The sequence below is a fragment of the Chenopodium album genome, chromosome 26 (assembly GCF_948465745.1).
Source record: "Chenopodium album chromosome 26, dcCheAlbu1.1, whole genome shotgun sequence".
In the NCBI taxonomy this organism is placed as follows: domain Eukaryota; kingdom Viridiplantae; phylum Streptophyta; class Magnoliopsida; order Caryophyllales; family Amaranthaceae; genus Chenopodium; species Chenopodium album.
This window is the reverse complement of record NC_137859.1, coordinates 33,927,309-33,941,635: the sequence shown is the minus strand read 5'-3', so window position 1 is coordinate 33,941,635 and position 14,327 is coordinate 33,927,309. Positions and strand designations below refer to the sequence as shown.

The 14,327-nt window shown below is 31.2% G+C and overlaps 2 protein-coding genes across 3 annotated transcripts in view; one reads left to right on the top strand and one right to left on the bottom strand.

Annotated features, from left to right (window-relative positions):
• Window positions 1-11,727, top strand: part of LOC145617445 (polyubiquitin 11) — a 57,530-nt gene extending 45,803 nt beyond the window's left edge. The window contains exons 4-10 of the mRNA XM_081672151.1: window positions 5,938-6,040; window positions 6,330-6,416; window positions 6,549-6,585; window positions 10,348-10,538; window positions 10,966-11,086; window positions 11,437-11,503; window positions 11,662-11,727. Coding sequence (XP_081528277.1) covers window positions 5,938-6,040; window positions 6,330-6,416; window positions 6,549-6,585; window positions 10,348-10,538; window positions 10,966-11,086; window positions 11,437-11,503; window positions 11,662-11,712 — 657 coding nt within the window. The 3' untranslated portion in view covers window positions 11,713-11,727. The remainder of the gene's footprint in view (window positions 1-5,937; window positions 6,041-6,329; window positions 6,417-6,548; window positions 6,586-10,347; window positions 10,539-10,965; window positions 11,087-11,436; window positions 11,504-11,661) is intronic.
• On the bottom strand, window positions 596-4,151 carry LOC145617446 (UPF0426 protein At1g28150, chloroplastic-like). Of its 2 annotated transcripts, XM_081672153.1 has the most exons (4): window positions 4,013-4,151; window positions 3,771-3,899; window positions 898-1,124; window positions 596-732 (listed from the first exon to the last, which is right to left on the bottom strand). In XM_081672153.1, exons 1-3 carry the CDS (start codon window positions 4,052-4,054, stop codon window positions 945-947), a joined length of 351 nt encoding a protein of 116 aa, XP_081528279.1. In that variant the 5' UTR covers window positions 4,055-4,151; the 3' UTR covers window positions 596-732; window positions 898-944. The 2 variants fall into 2 exon arrangements, with proteins under 2 accessions (XP_081528279.1, XP_081528278.1); XM_081672152.1 differs by lacking the exon at window positions 596-732 and having other exon boundaries at window positions 775-1,124.
• Window positions 11,728-14,327: the final 2,600 nt, after the last annotated feature.

Below are 14,327 nucleotides of genomic sequence, written 5' to 3'. Positions count from 1 at the left end.
CTATTTTTTATGATAAACTTAAGTATAATTAAAATAGGAAACCAAACACTATTAGGAAACACAACCAAGATTAAGGGAAAAAAAACTTTTGGAAAGTTCAATTTAATTGTTATCATTCTAAAGTCTTTAACCAACTGTGCTAATACCAAACTCAATCTCGAAAAATCTCATAATTCCTCAAAAAGGTTTATGAGTGAGAGCTTACCAATGAAAACGAATGAGGAGAGGTCGAACCAGTTATGCAAGAGACTGACTAGTGAGGATGAATTCGTGGGTGTTCTTCCTCCTGGCTTTCTTTCCTCGAGCACTGATAATTCTGCTTCAAAGAATGGATACAATTCATATAAACAATCTAGCTTTCAAGGCATATTTGTATCTTATTCATAATATAGCTAAGTGTATTTTGAGGTTAATCTTGCCCATGTTCAACTTATTTTCCCACTTTGGCAGGTTTGAATGTTTGATCATTGTATTTGCTCGTGATTTTTTGTATATCTTACAAACAAATTCGCGATGATGTTTCAATAGCAACTATGTGTCATTTAAGTCCATAATCTTTTCATATCTGGTACGTATTCTTATTAAAGTTCTTGGATCGATCCCATTTTACTTCTCATGAAATGGCAAATGCAGCCAGGAAAAGTGGCTAGTCACCGACTCACCGTTCTCACGTATTGAGTATTTCTTACATTAGAGAGCTGGCGCAAGCGCAAAATAATACTTCGTATGAACCTGTTGGCAAAATAACAGTAGCACAATACATGAGAGTTTGAATCATTTGAACCAAATATGGAAATATATTTTTATAAGGATGTACAAAAGTTTATTACATTGCACTGCTAATGAACAAATACACAATACATATTACAAAACTAATCAAGTATTTCAATATCTTACAAATTATAGGTGTCGAATTATAGTGCGGACAGAAGTACTAACTCAAATCACTCAATATCTATCTGTTGGGGAGATTCTTCTTCTACGTCTGGTCCTTGGGCATCAATTTCTTCCTCTGTAATTCCAGAAGCTTCGACTGTCTTGTTTACCCACTCCTTAAGGGGCTCTTCATTCAAGTCGAGCTTTAGAAGGCCTGCGAACATTCCACCCATGAATGCCACAGGTTCCTGAAAAGACAATTTTGAAGGTTAAAACATTATAAACAGTGCTGCACATATGAAGTATATGTCTATGCATTTCTCTGTGTGTTGTCATGGAATAATGGCATTTAAAATTTTTGAAAGATCATAGAGAAAAAAAAAAAAAAAAAAAGACAACATAGCAATTTTGAGAGCTGCAAGTTGTTTTAGGTATCCTAGAAAATAAATAAAATAAAATAAAATAAAACATAAAATATTAAAAAAAAAAAAAAAACCCACATCAAAGCAAGTACAGTGTTATTGCTAACAGAGAATATACATACAGGATCCAATATTTAATCATAGTGCAGATAGTGGGATAAAATGATAGTCATGGAGCATGACAATTTAAAGCAACCAAGATACTGAGCCTAGTTGTACCGATGTCTGAGCTGCTCTATTTTGCTCCCCTGCCATTACACCTCTGATCGTGCAGATGTGTTTTTTCATTTTCCTTTCCTTCTTTCTTTTTTTATTTTTTAATGCGGGAGGAGGGTGGATTGTCCTTCCTTTTCGACCCTCAGTTATATACAAGCAGACAATAAAAAACATTTGCCAGCAGAAAGCCTAGTAATGTAAACAGCATTCAGCTTACATAATATGGAGTAATTCATATATAGTTTGACTCCACTTCCTTTTGCCACGTTCTCTTGAAGAGGTATACAAATTTGGTAAAACATAGATAAATTAGTAATCTATCAATAGCGTGCCTGCAGAATGTAGTTCTGCATCGTATCAACAGCGTGCCTCCAAGGATCTTAATTGGTAATTATCCAGACATTCATCCATTAGTGAAACACAGGACCAATTGGTTAACTCAGTCCAATCTCCATAACTTTTTATATGATCTTATATAATTACACTAAACATGGACTAGTCATCCTTCCATGATATTTACTGTTTGGGTCAGCTGCAATGGGCTGAACCAAAAGTCTCACTGAAGTGTGTTCTTTTTGTTGCCTTAGCAAGTTAGCAGCACCAAGCCAATGCTTGTGTTCAACTTTCCTTAAAAGGACCTGATTATGACGGCTTCACTGTAAAAGTTACTCCATATATATCTGGAGATTATTCTTCTATTTTGACTAGGAGAGGGGGCGGCACTAAGGTGTCAAAAGCTAAGATGGTAGGAGGTAAGATACTACTACAGCTTCACTGTAAAAATTATTCCATATATACCTAGAGATAATTCATTATTTTGATTAGGATGGGGGGCGACTCTGAGGTGTCAATAAGCTAAGATGGTAGGAGGTAAGATATAACACCTGTTAAGTAATATTATAGCTCTATCCGTCATATTATTTCATTGCTTTAGCAACATGGATAGGAAAATGTAACTTTCTAACCCTTAATCATGAAGTTCAGGAACTAAATTGAGCAAAAGGAAGAGAGGGGGGGGGGGGGGGGGGAATCAGAATCTAGTTTAAATTTATAGTTTGACAATTCTTTACAACCACCAAAACACCTGCAGGATGTCATTTTACAAATTTACAATGCATTTATATCTAGGATTTTCGTTAACACTACTTTAATAATCTAAGCAAAACTGTAACATCAAATGAGAAAGAGGTAATAACAGGTACAAAATAATCAGAGTGGAATTTACTTCACCACAGAAAAATCACAAAAAAACAGAGCAAACATTAAATTTAAGCTCATGAAAATGCAAGGACACAAAACTAAGAATTTTTACTCATCAGGAACAAACTAATTCAATAAATATTTGAAATCGAGCAAAAACAAATCAAAAGAGTGGAAAATTTGGTCATAACCATGCATAAGTGAGATTGTATACAACTGAAGGTATTACTAAGTGAGATTGTATACAACTGAAGGTATTACTAAGATACTTTCTCCATTCAGAATTGCCAAAACTGGCTGATTAATCTAATAATGATGTTGATCTGTTAAGGGCTTAGGCTTAATCTTGCACCTAATCTAAGTCAACCTCTTGAAGAAAAGAATGCAGCTCAACTAAGGGGAACAAATAACTCGACGAGTTCAGCAAAAATGTAAAATGAGCAAGATCAGGGAATTCTGCTTCACTATGCTAAGGAATCAAAGGATCATTTCAGACCATTTTGGAGTAGAAAGAGTCGTCAGGATTAATCATGTTTAACACGTACTTCGTATTTCTTATCCCATTTCACAAATATTAAGTTTGCGGCGTCAATCCTAAGGGTGCTGCACTCTTAATAACATCAAAATACTCAAAGGTCCAGAGAAAGTTCAAGTTCCTACAGTAAGAAGCTTTTACTCAAAATTTGTACACAACTTTGTTTCTTAGTCTTTTCAATTTTGGTTCAACTGTTCAATTGCAACAACAAACTTCAGACATTTTAAAGGCGGAAACATCGAATATAAAAACACAATCAAGGAAGTAATTCTTCGAACCTTAAATTGGCATTCTCATCTTTAATTCCAAAACTTAAGAGCAAAACACGAAAGCCAGTAACCTAAGGAAGTAATTCTTCGAACCTTAAATTGGCATTCTAACAAAGGCATTATTTTCAGCTCATTTTTAACAATTCAAAAAGAAGGTCAACAAATTGATGAACAATCAAAACATATACACTTCAAATATCAAATTACAGTAAACAATGTAATAATAAATATAAATTGGAATTGAATTTAAACCTTAAATGCTTCCTTCAAAATTGGTTCATCAGATGGATTGAAGAAGAAAGCTCTAATTGAAACAGTTCTTGGAGAATTTCGATGAATTAATGATTTCTGATGATTTTTGGGGGCAAATTTTGGAGTCCACTGCAATTAACAAAGTTAAAGATTATACAATGGACTAGAAAGTAAGTGATTCAATTGAAAGAGAAAATCAAAATTCAATAATTGATGAAAGAGAATTTCTCAGAGAAGCTTACAAATGAGCTAATTGGAGGAGAAATGAGGGAAAGATTTGCCATTTTTCTGATGATTGCAATCGATAACCAAGAACCCTAACCACTCACCTAACCAGTCAGTTGAGAGGAAGATAAATGTAAACTTGCCAAAAACTAAAACACGTTTATTACGGTAAAGAGCTAAATGATGCTCTTATTTTACTAGATAACGCCCGTATTTAAACATGACAAACTTTTAAATAAAACGGATGTTGTGTAAATTACTGAACATCCATTGTTAAGTAACAATAAAATGTGTAAAAGTTACACTAAAACGCACAAAAGTTACCCTGACATATATAAGAGTTGTTTATGCTTCATTGATAAATTTGACAAAAGTGACACTAAATTTGACAAAAGTATACCCGATGTACAGTAAATTACTGAAAACCGGGTGTATACAAAAGTTTTCCTTTAAACATGAATTTGCAGAATGGGCAAAGACATTCTTGCGTGTATTGACTGTATTCCATGTTTTTCTTCAAAATGTTTGTTTACCAACATGCCTCTATTAGTATGAATATATGACGTTGATTGTCACTAAGTTTTTTTTTCTTGTGTGATTTAACTCTGATCTTATGAATAATGTTTGTACTCCCTCTATTCTTAAATTACATTCCTACTTATCTTTATTATGTGGGGAATAAATGCTAGAAATAAGAATGCAATTTAAGGACGGACGGAGTACAATTTAATCCTTTAAAATGTTTATTTACTTATTTTTCTTCATTAATATTAATTGCTTTGTCTAACTCACAAGAATAGTGTGTGTCTTGTCTTGTCAAAAAAAAAAAAAGAATAGTGTGCGTGCGTTAGCCACCCTAATATATATATATAAGATTAACTATTTAAATATTTATCACGTTAATATACTATGATGAGTTGTCATACACACGTATAAGATTAACTATTTAAATATTTATCACGTTAATATACTATGATGAATTATTGTCATACATACATATAAGATTAACTATTTAATATTTATCACGTTAATATACTATGATGAGTTGTTATACACACGCATAAGATTAACTATTTACATATTTATCACGTTAATATACTACGATGAGTTGTCAATTAGGGGTGAGCGTAGCAGGGTACCCTGTAAAAATATCGGAACCCGGAACCGGAACCTGTTGCAACAGGTTCCTAAAAATAGGAACCGGAACCGGAACCTGTTGCAACAGGTTTTTAAGAATTGGGAACCGGAACCGGAACCTGCAGGTTCCGGTTCCTAAACAGGGTACCCTGTTTTTCAAAGTAAGCTTAATAGTTACTTGATAATTGTGACAATTTTATATTTTTAAAAATGGATGTTCACAATAAAAGCTTACAACTTTAGTAAACTGTTTCAAATATAACAAACCAACACTAATTGTCTAGAATATTCAATACCATATAGGTTTCGGTTTCATCTATCCTATAGGGAACTTGTACTAACAGGGTACCCTACAGGTTCTAGGTCCAAAATTTTACTACCCGGAACCGGAACCTGTTGCAACAGGTTCCTAATTTTATTACCCGAAACCGGAACCTGTTCAACAGGTTCCGGGTTTGGAACCTGCGGTTCCGAACAGGTTCCGGTTCCACATCAGGGTACCCTGAATTTTTGCTCACCCCTATTGTCAATACACACGTATATAGATCTACTAGTATCCACATACGTTAAAAGGCAAATCAAGTTTTCTAGGCATGTCAAAAATATATCTAAAATTAAAAAAAAAAATATCCAGAATATAAAAAATATCTAAATAAGGCCTAAACCGGTATTAAAAACTTATATAAAGTGAGGCTAGCGTTACAATTTCTTTCGCAAACCCTAAAAACTCCCGTTAAATACGAGGTAACATCAAATTAGGCGAGTGAAATTAAAAATTCAATTGATTTACCAAGAGAAAGAAAACATGCAGATCTTCGTGAGAACCCTAACCGGGAAAACTATTACTCTTGAAGTTGAGAGCAGTGACACCATTAACAATCTCAAGTCTAAGATCCAAGATAAAGAAGGTACTTACTAATGTTTCATATTCGTGTTATGGTTGTCGTATACATTATATTGTAATGTATTTTCATGTATGTCTAGGTTGTTTTTTATTTATGGTTTGATTGCTTTTCTTTTTCATATTCAAAAAGTTAGAGTCGGGAGTCAATCTTTAACTAATTTGAAACGGATGATTGAGTATTGAAATTATTTAACTGAAAAAATAGCTAGGGCTTTACGGAATTCATATTTTCTAATTTGGATCTTTTGAAATAATTTTGAACTTGATTCCGTGTATTATTGAAATATGTATAGGGATTCCACCTGATCAGCAACGTTTGATCTTTGCTGGAAAGCAGTTGGAAGATGAACGTACTCTTGTGGATTACAACATTCAGAAAGGTTTTGCTCTTATTTAATTTTTATCATTATGTGCATAATAATATAATTCTTACGCTAACTTTTATTAATTTGATTAAAAAATTTATAAGTTTTTGTTAATTATAACCATTGTTATTGTTGTTTGTAATTTAGAATCGACTCTTCATCTTGTGCTGAGGCTTAGAGGGGGCAAACCAATGAATATCGAGCCATCTTTGGTTCAATTGGCTAAACAATACAGGCAAAACAAGATGATTTGCCGCAGGTATATATAATTATTATCATTCTTTTATAATTATTTTGTTTGTTATAATATTGGGGAGAATAATTTTCTTTCAATTTTTTCCCATGTATTTTCCCATTCAAAAAATATTCGGCCATATTACAATATATTTAGACAATAGGAATATCTAGTTCTAATATTACTTATTATCTTAAATTCTATCACAATATATCACTTATATCTTTTCACAATTATATCTAATATGATATTATTCTCATAATATCATATCACAATATACATTCTATCTCAATGATGCTATTTGCGATACAATAATTAATATAAGAGTACGTAGTTGTCCTAGTTTTAGTTTAGATTTTCTGAGCCGCCCTTAATTGTGTACACAATAGTCATGTTGAAAATCTAATATAATCACGGTTCGTTTTCAATTAGTTTCATACATAAATCATCCAATATCATAAAAGTAGAGTAATTGCATGCTTGTTATGTGAGCCTCTTCTTTTTTTTTTTTTTTTTCTTTTCAATTTGGAAGGTTAACAATGTTATTAATTAGAATTCAATTATGAAAAGTAATATGATTTCTTAAATTAATGTATTGTGGTTTGCAGTTGCTATTCTCGTCTACATAGTAGGGCTACACAGTGCAGAAAGAAGAAATGCGGACACAACACTGATGTAATTCTCTTCCCTTTTTTCTTTACATTGGTTCCGTCCTTTTTTGCAAATAATTTGATACGGAGTAATTTATTTAATCGGAAATTTACTAATTGTGAAATTTGTTTGAGTGTGTTAATGATTTTCATATAATTTGATACGGAGTAATAATTTGTTTAATCGGAATTTTACTAATTAAAAAAATGCATAAATAAATAGATTATCTTTATTTATTTATTTGCATATAAAAATACGTATTTATTAAATTTAAAGAAACTCTTTCTTTATTAAAAAAGAAAGTGATTTTCTTTTTGATGCTTTGATTTAATGCTATCATTTATTATTGTTTGTCAAAGGCTCAAAGCTGTTACGAGTGGATTTTTATGGAGTATTAATTATTTACGATTATTTTTGAATATTAGCAATGTCATCTTTAACGGTTTTCACCTATGCTGATATTTTTTTTCTTTCTTGTTATTTTGTTGCAGTTGAGACCTAAAAAGCCATCTAAATTTGTTTAAGCAATCTTGCATTTTATGATTGGATTTGCGGAGAAGAACGAGATTTTTCACAGTGATTGTTTTTTTTTTTTTTTTTTTTTATAATTATGCATTAAGACTTCCCTTAATATTTTTCCAATTGTTATATTTCTCTTTTAGCTCCTTTTATATTATCAGAACACTTATTCCTTCAATTGTTTACTTTATTTTCGTCCATTATCCAAAAAAATAAATAATCAAAGCCAAGCCTTACTTGGGAGTGATATAGCTACAAAATTAGATTTTATGTAATTCATTAAAATTTTGAGTTGCCCTAAATCGATAGCTTCACCACTATATGAATTAGAAGTTTTATGCAAAAGATTAAAGGTGTGTTCTTTTCACATAAAACATGTTTGTGTCTTATATCTAATTAAACATATTTGTAATCAAATATACATAGATGCATTGAAGACCATAAAAAACATATTTGTATCTTATATCTAATTAAACATATTTGTATATCTAATTAACCATATTTGTAATCAAATATACATATATGCATTGAAGACCATTAAAAAAATTGTATTTGCTTTGTATTTTATTACTTGCTCCATTTGCACTTTTTGCATTATTTATTTAATCTACTTTAACTAATGTTTGTGATTTATAATAAGAATAATATAGTTTTAAGAAGACCATACAAAAATCGTCTAATGAATAGATTATTATTATTATTTATTATTAATTAAAGATAAAATTGATCAAATATTTTCATTGCGATGATGACTTGAATTATCTATCAATAAACTACAAATTACTCCCTCTGTCCCAGATGGACTGTGTCATGTTAATACACTAGTTTGACTTTATATATATATATATATATATTTAAATATTAATGAAAATTATTTTTAAAATTATGTTGTGAAACTTTATATTAATACATATCTAACAACATATTTTTATATATTAGAAAAAAAATTATAGTCAAAGCGAGCTAATGTATCACTAGCAAAAAAATTCAACATCTCATGTTTTTGGGACAAAGGGAGTATATTATACGAAGTGTGTAGTAGGCATTCCAAAGGCGTGCATATATAATAGTTAGTAGTAGGATCTAAACTAATTATGAGAGAGTAAAGTCAATCTTTAAGCTAAGGGACTCTCTTCTATTAAAAATTGAGCAAACAAATAGAGACAAAAAGAGTATGTAATTTTTGTTGCATAATGGCATAATGTTAATTTTGTAGAATAATAAAAATCGATAGGATACTTTAAGTTTAAGAATTTAGTGTATCACAGTAATTATTTAAGTATCATTTACAATACCATTACATTAACAAGTAACAATGGAACAATTTTACAACCTAATGGTATATAAATCAGGTTCAAAAGTATACCATTGTAGTTATCTTTAGATCCATTATAACCATTTATAGTATCATTGAACTATCAATGATTTTACAACTTAGTGATACCAGGAGCAACTCCAATGGTTGTAGCTAGGGACTGCTACTAGCTTGACCATTGGAGCTAGAAAACTCAATTAGCTTGGCTAAGCAAATTAGCTTTGTCAAGCTAATTTACTTAAAAATTAAACTTTCCAAAATAAAATGCTCATTACACCAATTAAGCTCTTTCCATGTATTTTCAATCCAACAACTACTACTAAGCTAAGAACTAGCCATTGGAGTGAAAAGTAGCTATAATGATGGTTAGCTTAAAAGCTTATTTGGCATGGCAAGCTAATTGTCAAATTAGCTTGTCATTGGATTTACTCTAATAACTTTCAAAATAATTACAAGTTTGTCATACTATGTATTCTCATATACATAATAATACTGCATTAGCAGTAAGGGCCTGTTCACATTTACTTAAATGAAATGAACTGAACTGATTGGAGCTGAATTGAACTGAACTGATTGAAGCTGAACTGAACTGAGCTGAGCTGAAATTAATATTTCATGAGAGAAGGAAATTAGGAGCTGAACTGATTGGAGCTGAACTGAACTGAAATTAAGTAAAACAGACCGTAAGGGGATTCTTTTACCTCCCCCCTCTACTCTCAAACGATGACTTGTGAAGCTTGCTAAACCTGTGAGAGGTGTCGGCTCAGTACGCAGGTTCCCTTCATCTTACCTTTAAAAAATAAATACTTGATCTCATTACCATTCTTTTTACCAAAAAAACATTCATCATTACTTACTCTATATGATAAATTTAATTATTTAACTAAATGACGTGTTGGCACAAGAATATCTACAAGTAAATTTATTTCCAAATGTGACGCAAAGATACATGCCTTGGGGAGAGGTTTTCCTTTTTTTTTTTTTTTTTTTTTTTTTTTTTTTTTTTTTGAGGAACACTTTCTTAAATTTTGATATACTTGGGGAGAGGTTTTTCTTAAATTTTGATATACTTGGGGAGAGGTTTTCCCTAGATATACCTAACCCCACGTAATAGCATTGAATTCCCACTATAAATATAACCGTACATCTGCCTATAAAATAAACCACTTCAATTTACAGTTTTCATCACCATTTAAAGTTGATTCGAGTGATAACTTACAAACAAAAATGCAAATATTTGTGAAAACTGTTACGGGTAAAACCATCACCCTTGAGGTTGAAACTAGTGATACCATCAACAATGTCAAGGCTAAAATCCATGACAAAGAAGGCATTCAACCCGATCAACAACGTCTCATCTTCGCCGGAAAGCAACTTGAAGACGACCGTACTTTAGCCGATTACAACATCCAAAAAGGTTATCATTTTTTGAAAGTTTGTTGTTGATTTACATTTACGTACATCCGTTTTATAAAGATCGATGTTACATCTTATTATTTAGAAATTTCAATTTGATAGTTGATACAAATATAGTCATAGGGACATGTTAGATGTGTATGATTTTTAATGCAACGGAGTTGATCTTTAAATAAATCTAAAAATATATGAATTATATAATATGATCTTAGCTTGTTGAATTCGTATCAAACTAAATGTTTCATAATTTTTATTAAATAAACTACAAATACAAATGATTTAAAACTATGTATTGGAAATTACACATAATGTACAAGTGTAGGGTAACAAACTAACAAATACGAGTAATTTGTTATAATCATAATTTATTTTCGTCTTTGGTTTAATTTTGCTGATAATTATATATTGTTGGTGTTGTAATATTGTAGAATCGACTCTTCACCTTGTCCTAAGGCTGAGAGGAGGAGGATACGGAACATTGTCATGTTATCAACCAAGTTTATTGGCTTTGGCTCAAAAATATAATCAACACAAGAAGGTTTGCCGCAAGTATGTTTCTCCGACTTCCCTACGATCCTGCTCGATTTTTTTAGGTCATGTGCTATACTCTATCGATATCGATTTTGCATTGTTGTTCTTGTTGTACTGGTTGCTAAAAATAAATGATTTTTCATATGGATTAACGTATAATCAAGGCAAATATTGTCTCATAACAATCTTAGTACAATAAAACTTAACGTGGTCCGATTGGACCATTTAGCAATGTTATACAAGAATTTAAATTTGCTCTCTTTTACCCTATCAAACTATCATTCGTGACTTTAACCATGGATAATATTGTACGAAGTATTGTACGAAGTCCCTAATGTCTTAATGAAACAAATGTTTGTGATGCCTAGGTGCTATGCTCGGCTGCCTTTGAGGGCTACAAATTGCCGCAAGAAGAAATGTGGACATACCAATGAGGTATTCATGTTAATCAATTGATTGTTGATCAACCATTATAGAAAATAATGCTATATAATTACTTTTAATGGTTTGTTTATTTCTTAGTCAATTTTATCTCATTGTACTTATATTATTTAATTCGATCTCATTCTATTTAACTTCAATCAATTATACAGATAAGGCCTAAGAAGGTTTATCTGGCAAATGGGAAGGCCGGAGCGCGGTGATACTGCTCGGAAGCTGTGGTTAAGTGTTACATTAGGATATTAAATATGATAGTATTAAAAATATGTAGAATTATACTTCGTAGTATTTTGGAATAAGCATTTGATGATTGCATATATATATTATTTGTTTATCATAGATTGTATTACCTTCATTATTTGATCACCTTACTTTTGTTATTTTATATTTATAGTGAGTTTATCTCAAGTAATCAATGAAGTTAGTTTTTTATGGTAATTTTGGAAATGTCATCAAATTCACAACTCCGCTAAAAAAATAAAAAAATCAAAAAAAAAAAATCAAAATTAAGAGAAATTATATTGATGTGTAGGTAGATACTTTGGTCTAACAAACAACCCTTAAATTAAAAAATAAAAAATAAAAATTAAAACAACCCTTAAATAACAAGTGGAGGGATGGTGTGCTGGTATGATTAGATATTTTTTACATAGAATTACCATAAATACATAACCTTAGAAGCAATAGTCTGCTTCATTACTCTATCCTTATCATTTTTATTTGAAATAGTTATCAACATCAAATCATATGGGAAGTTATTTGATTCATTTAAAAATAATTTTAAAATTATTAAAGGTTATGCTTCCAGAATTGGAGATATTTTACATAGAATTAGCACTATTCCAAATACATACCTTGAAAACAATTGTTTTTTTATCTATCAAAATCTAATTCAACAAATAAACATTATTATCAAATCATGATACTCAAACCTTGTTACGTCAAGACTAACCTTTAGCATATGTTTCATATTCGAGCCCGTTGTTGACATGTACAACCTGTGTTTACCTCGGGTTGAAACCGGAAAAAAAATCAGGACATTCCCACATACCCTTGTTTGGGGTCGAATGTAATGGATGTTTAGCCTTGGTCATTTCTTAAAATTTCGATCTACTCCTATACAAATAGGTCATCCCCTATGCTTTCTCCTACTACCCACCACAATATGCCAATGCCTTTGGGACCAGCATGCAATGGTCGGGTCCCAAAATAAAGATGTATGTGTTTATGTCATAAAGATGTATGTGTTTATGTCCAAGGTCAGAGTAATGATCGGGTTGTAATCGGGTTTGACCCATTTTTCGAAGATATGGATTTGATAAATTGGATGAAATTGCAACATTTTGCACTTGTACACTAGTAGCGGTAAGGCCCGTACAGAGTATAACAGGACGATTACCGGGTATAGTAGGATCGTGGCTGATCCGGACTAGACCCTGTTTATGTCAAAAGGCTTCGACTCGTGCAATGCAGGTTCAAGAGCTTCCCAGTTGATTAAGTCCCTTGACGCTGAGTGAGCCCAAACAATGTTGCCGTAGATCCCACATATTGTACTGGTAAAATAGATGGTACAAACCTTTGTAATACATTATACATAGGCTCTGTCCAATGATATATTATCAATAAATAAATATTTAAAATTAATAAGGATTAAACATAAAATAAAATCAAAATTACCCATTGGATCAGTTTAAAATTGGACCGTTGCAAAATTGCATCACCAAAAAAAAAAATTGGTTAGTAAGGGTCTGTTCATATTTACTTAATTTCAGTTCAGTTCAGTTCAGCTCCAATCAGTTCAGTTTAGTTCAGTTCAGTTCCAATCAGTTCAGTTCAGTTCAGCTCTTAATTTCCCTCTCACATAAAATATTCATTTCAGCTCAATTCAGTTCAGTTCAGTTCAGTTCAATTCCAATCAGTTCAGTTCAGTTCAGCTCCAATCAGTTCAGTTCAGTTCAGTTCAGCTCAGTTCAGTAAATATGAACATGCCCTAAGTAGTAACAAATCAGAAGAGGTACAAAAAAAATTAAACCACTTACTATAAATTTACCATTTTACCAAATGAGCATCTTAGCTTTTACTACGTACTACGGGCCTGTTTATATTTACTTAATTTCAGTTCAGTTCAGCTCCAATTAGTTCAGTTCAACTCCAATTAGTTCACTTCAGCTCCAATCAGTTCAGTTCAACTCTTAATTTCCCTCTCTCATAAAATATTCATTTCGGCTTAATTCAGTTCAGTTCAGCTCCAATCAGTTCAGTTCAGTTCAGTTCAGCTCAATTTAGTAAATATGAACAGGCCCTACCCCTATCATGGCTGGCCTAAAAATTTGTGAAATTATTTTGATAGTATTCGCTTTTAAAAATGATATTAATTTATTTTGCCTATAATAAGGATTGATCATGATCTCCTACTAATTAGATCCTATCCATGATTATTGTTGTATATTTTTTGATGCAAATGATTATTGTTGTATATAATCTACATATTATTCTCGGCTTCTCGCTCTTAGCCTTGTAATCTTGTTACCATATTGAATGGATTCAAAAGATTATTTACAAGTAAAATAACAAACGACCATATTATTTAATTCCTTGGTGAATACGTGACAAAAAATTTCAATCAAATTTAAAATGCCTTCTTCCATTAAATTATAAATAAAATTAAAATGAGTACTTGCATGTAACAAATTTCAGATAACAAAAAAAAAGGAGACGAGAAACCAAATACTATAATGAAAATATTATACTGGAAACAAAAAAAAAAAAAAAAAAAAAAAAAAAAAAAAAAAAAAAAAAAAAAAAAATTATATTATGA

Bases quoted from the DNA above. Each gene is read 5' to 3' on its own strand.
- LOC145617446 (XM_081672153.1), bottom strand. From the start codon at position 4,054: ATGGCAAATCTTTCCCTCATTTCTCCTCCAATTAGCTCATTT. The intron at 3,900-4,012 runs GTAAGCTTCTCT...TGTTAATTGCAG, and splicing joins CTCCTCCAATTAGCTCATTT to TGGACTCCAAAATTTGCCCC. The intron at 1,125-3,770 runs GTTTAAATTCAA...TTGTCTTTTCAG, and splicing joins TTTTGAAGGAAGCATTTAAG to GAACCTGTGGCATTCATGGG.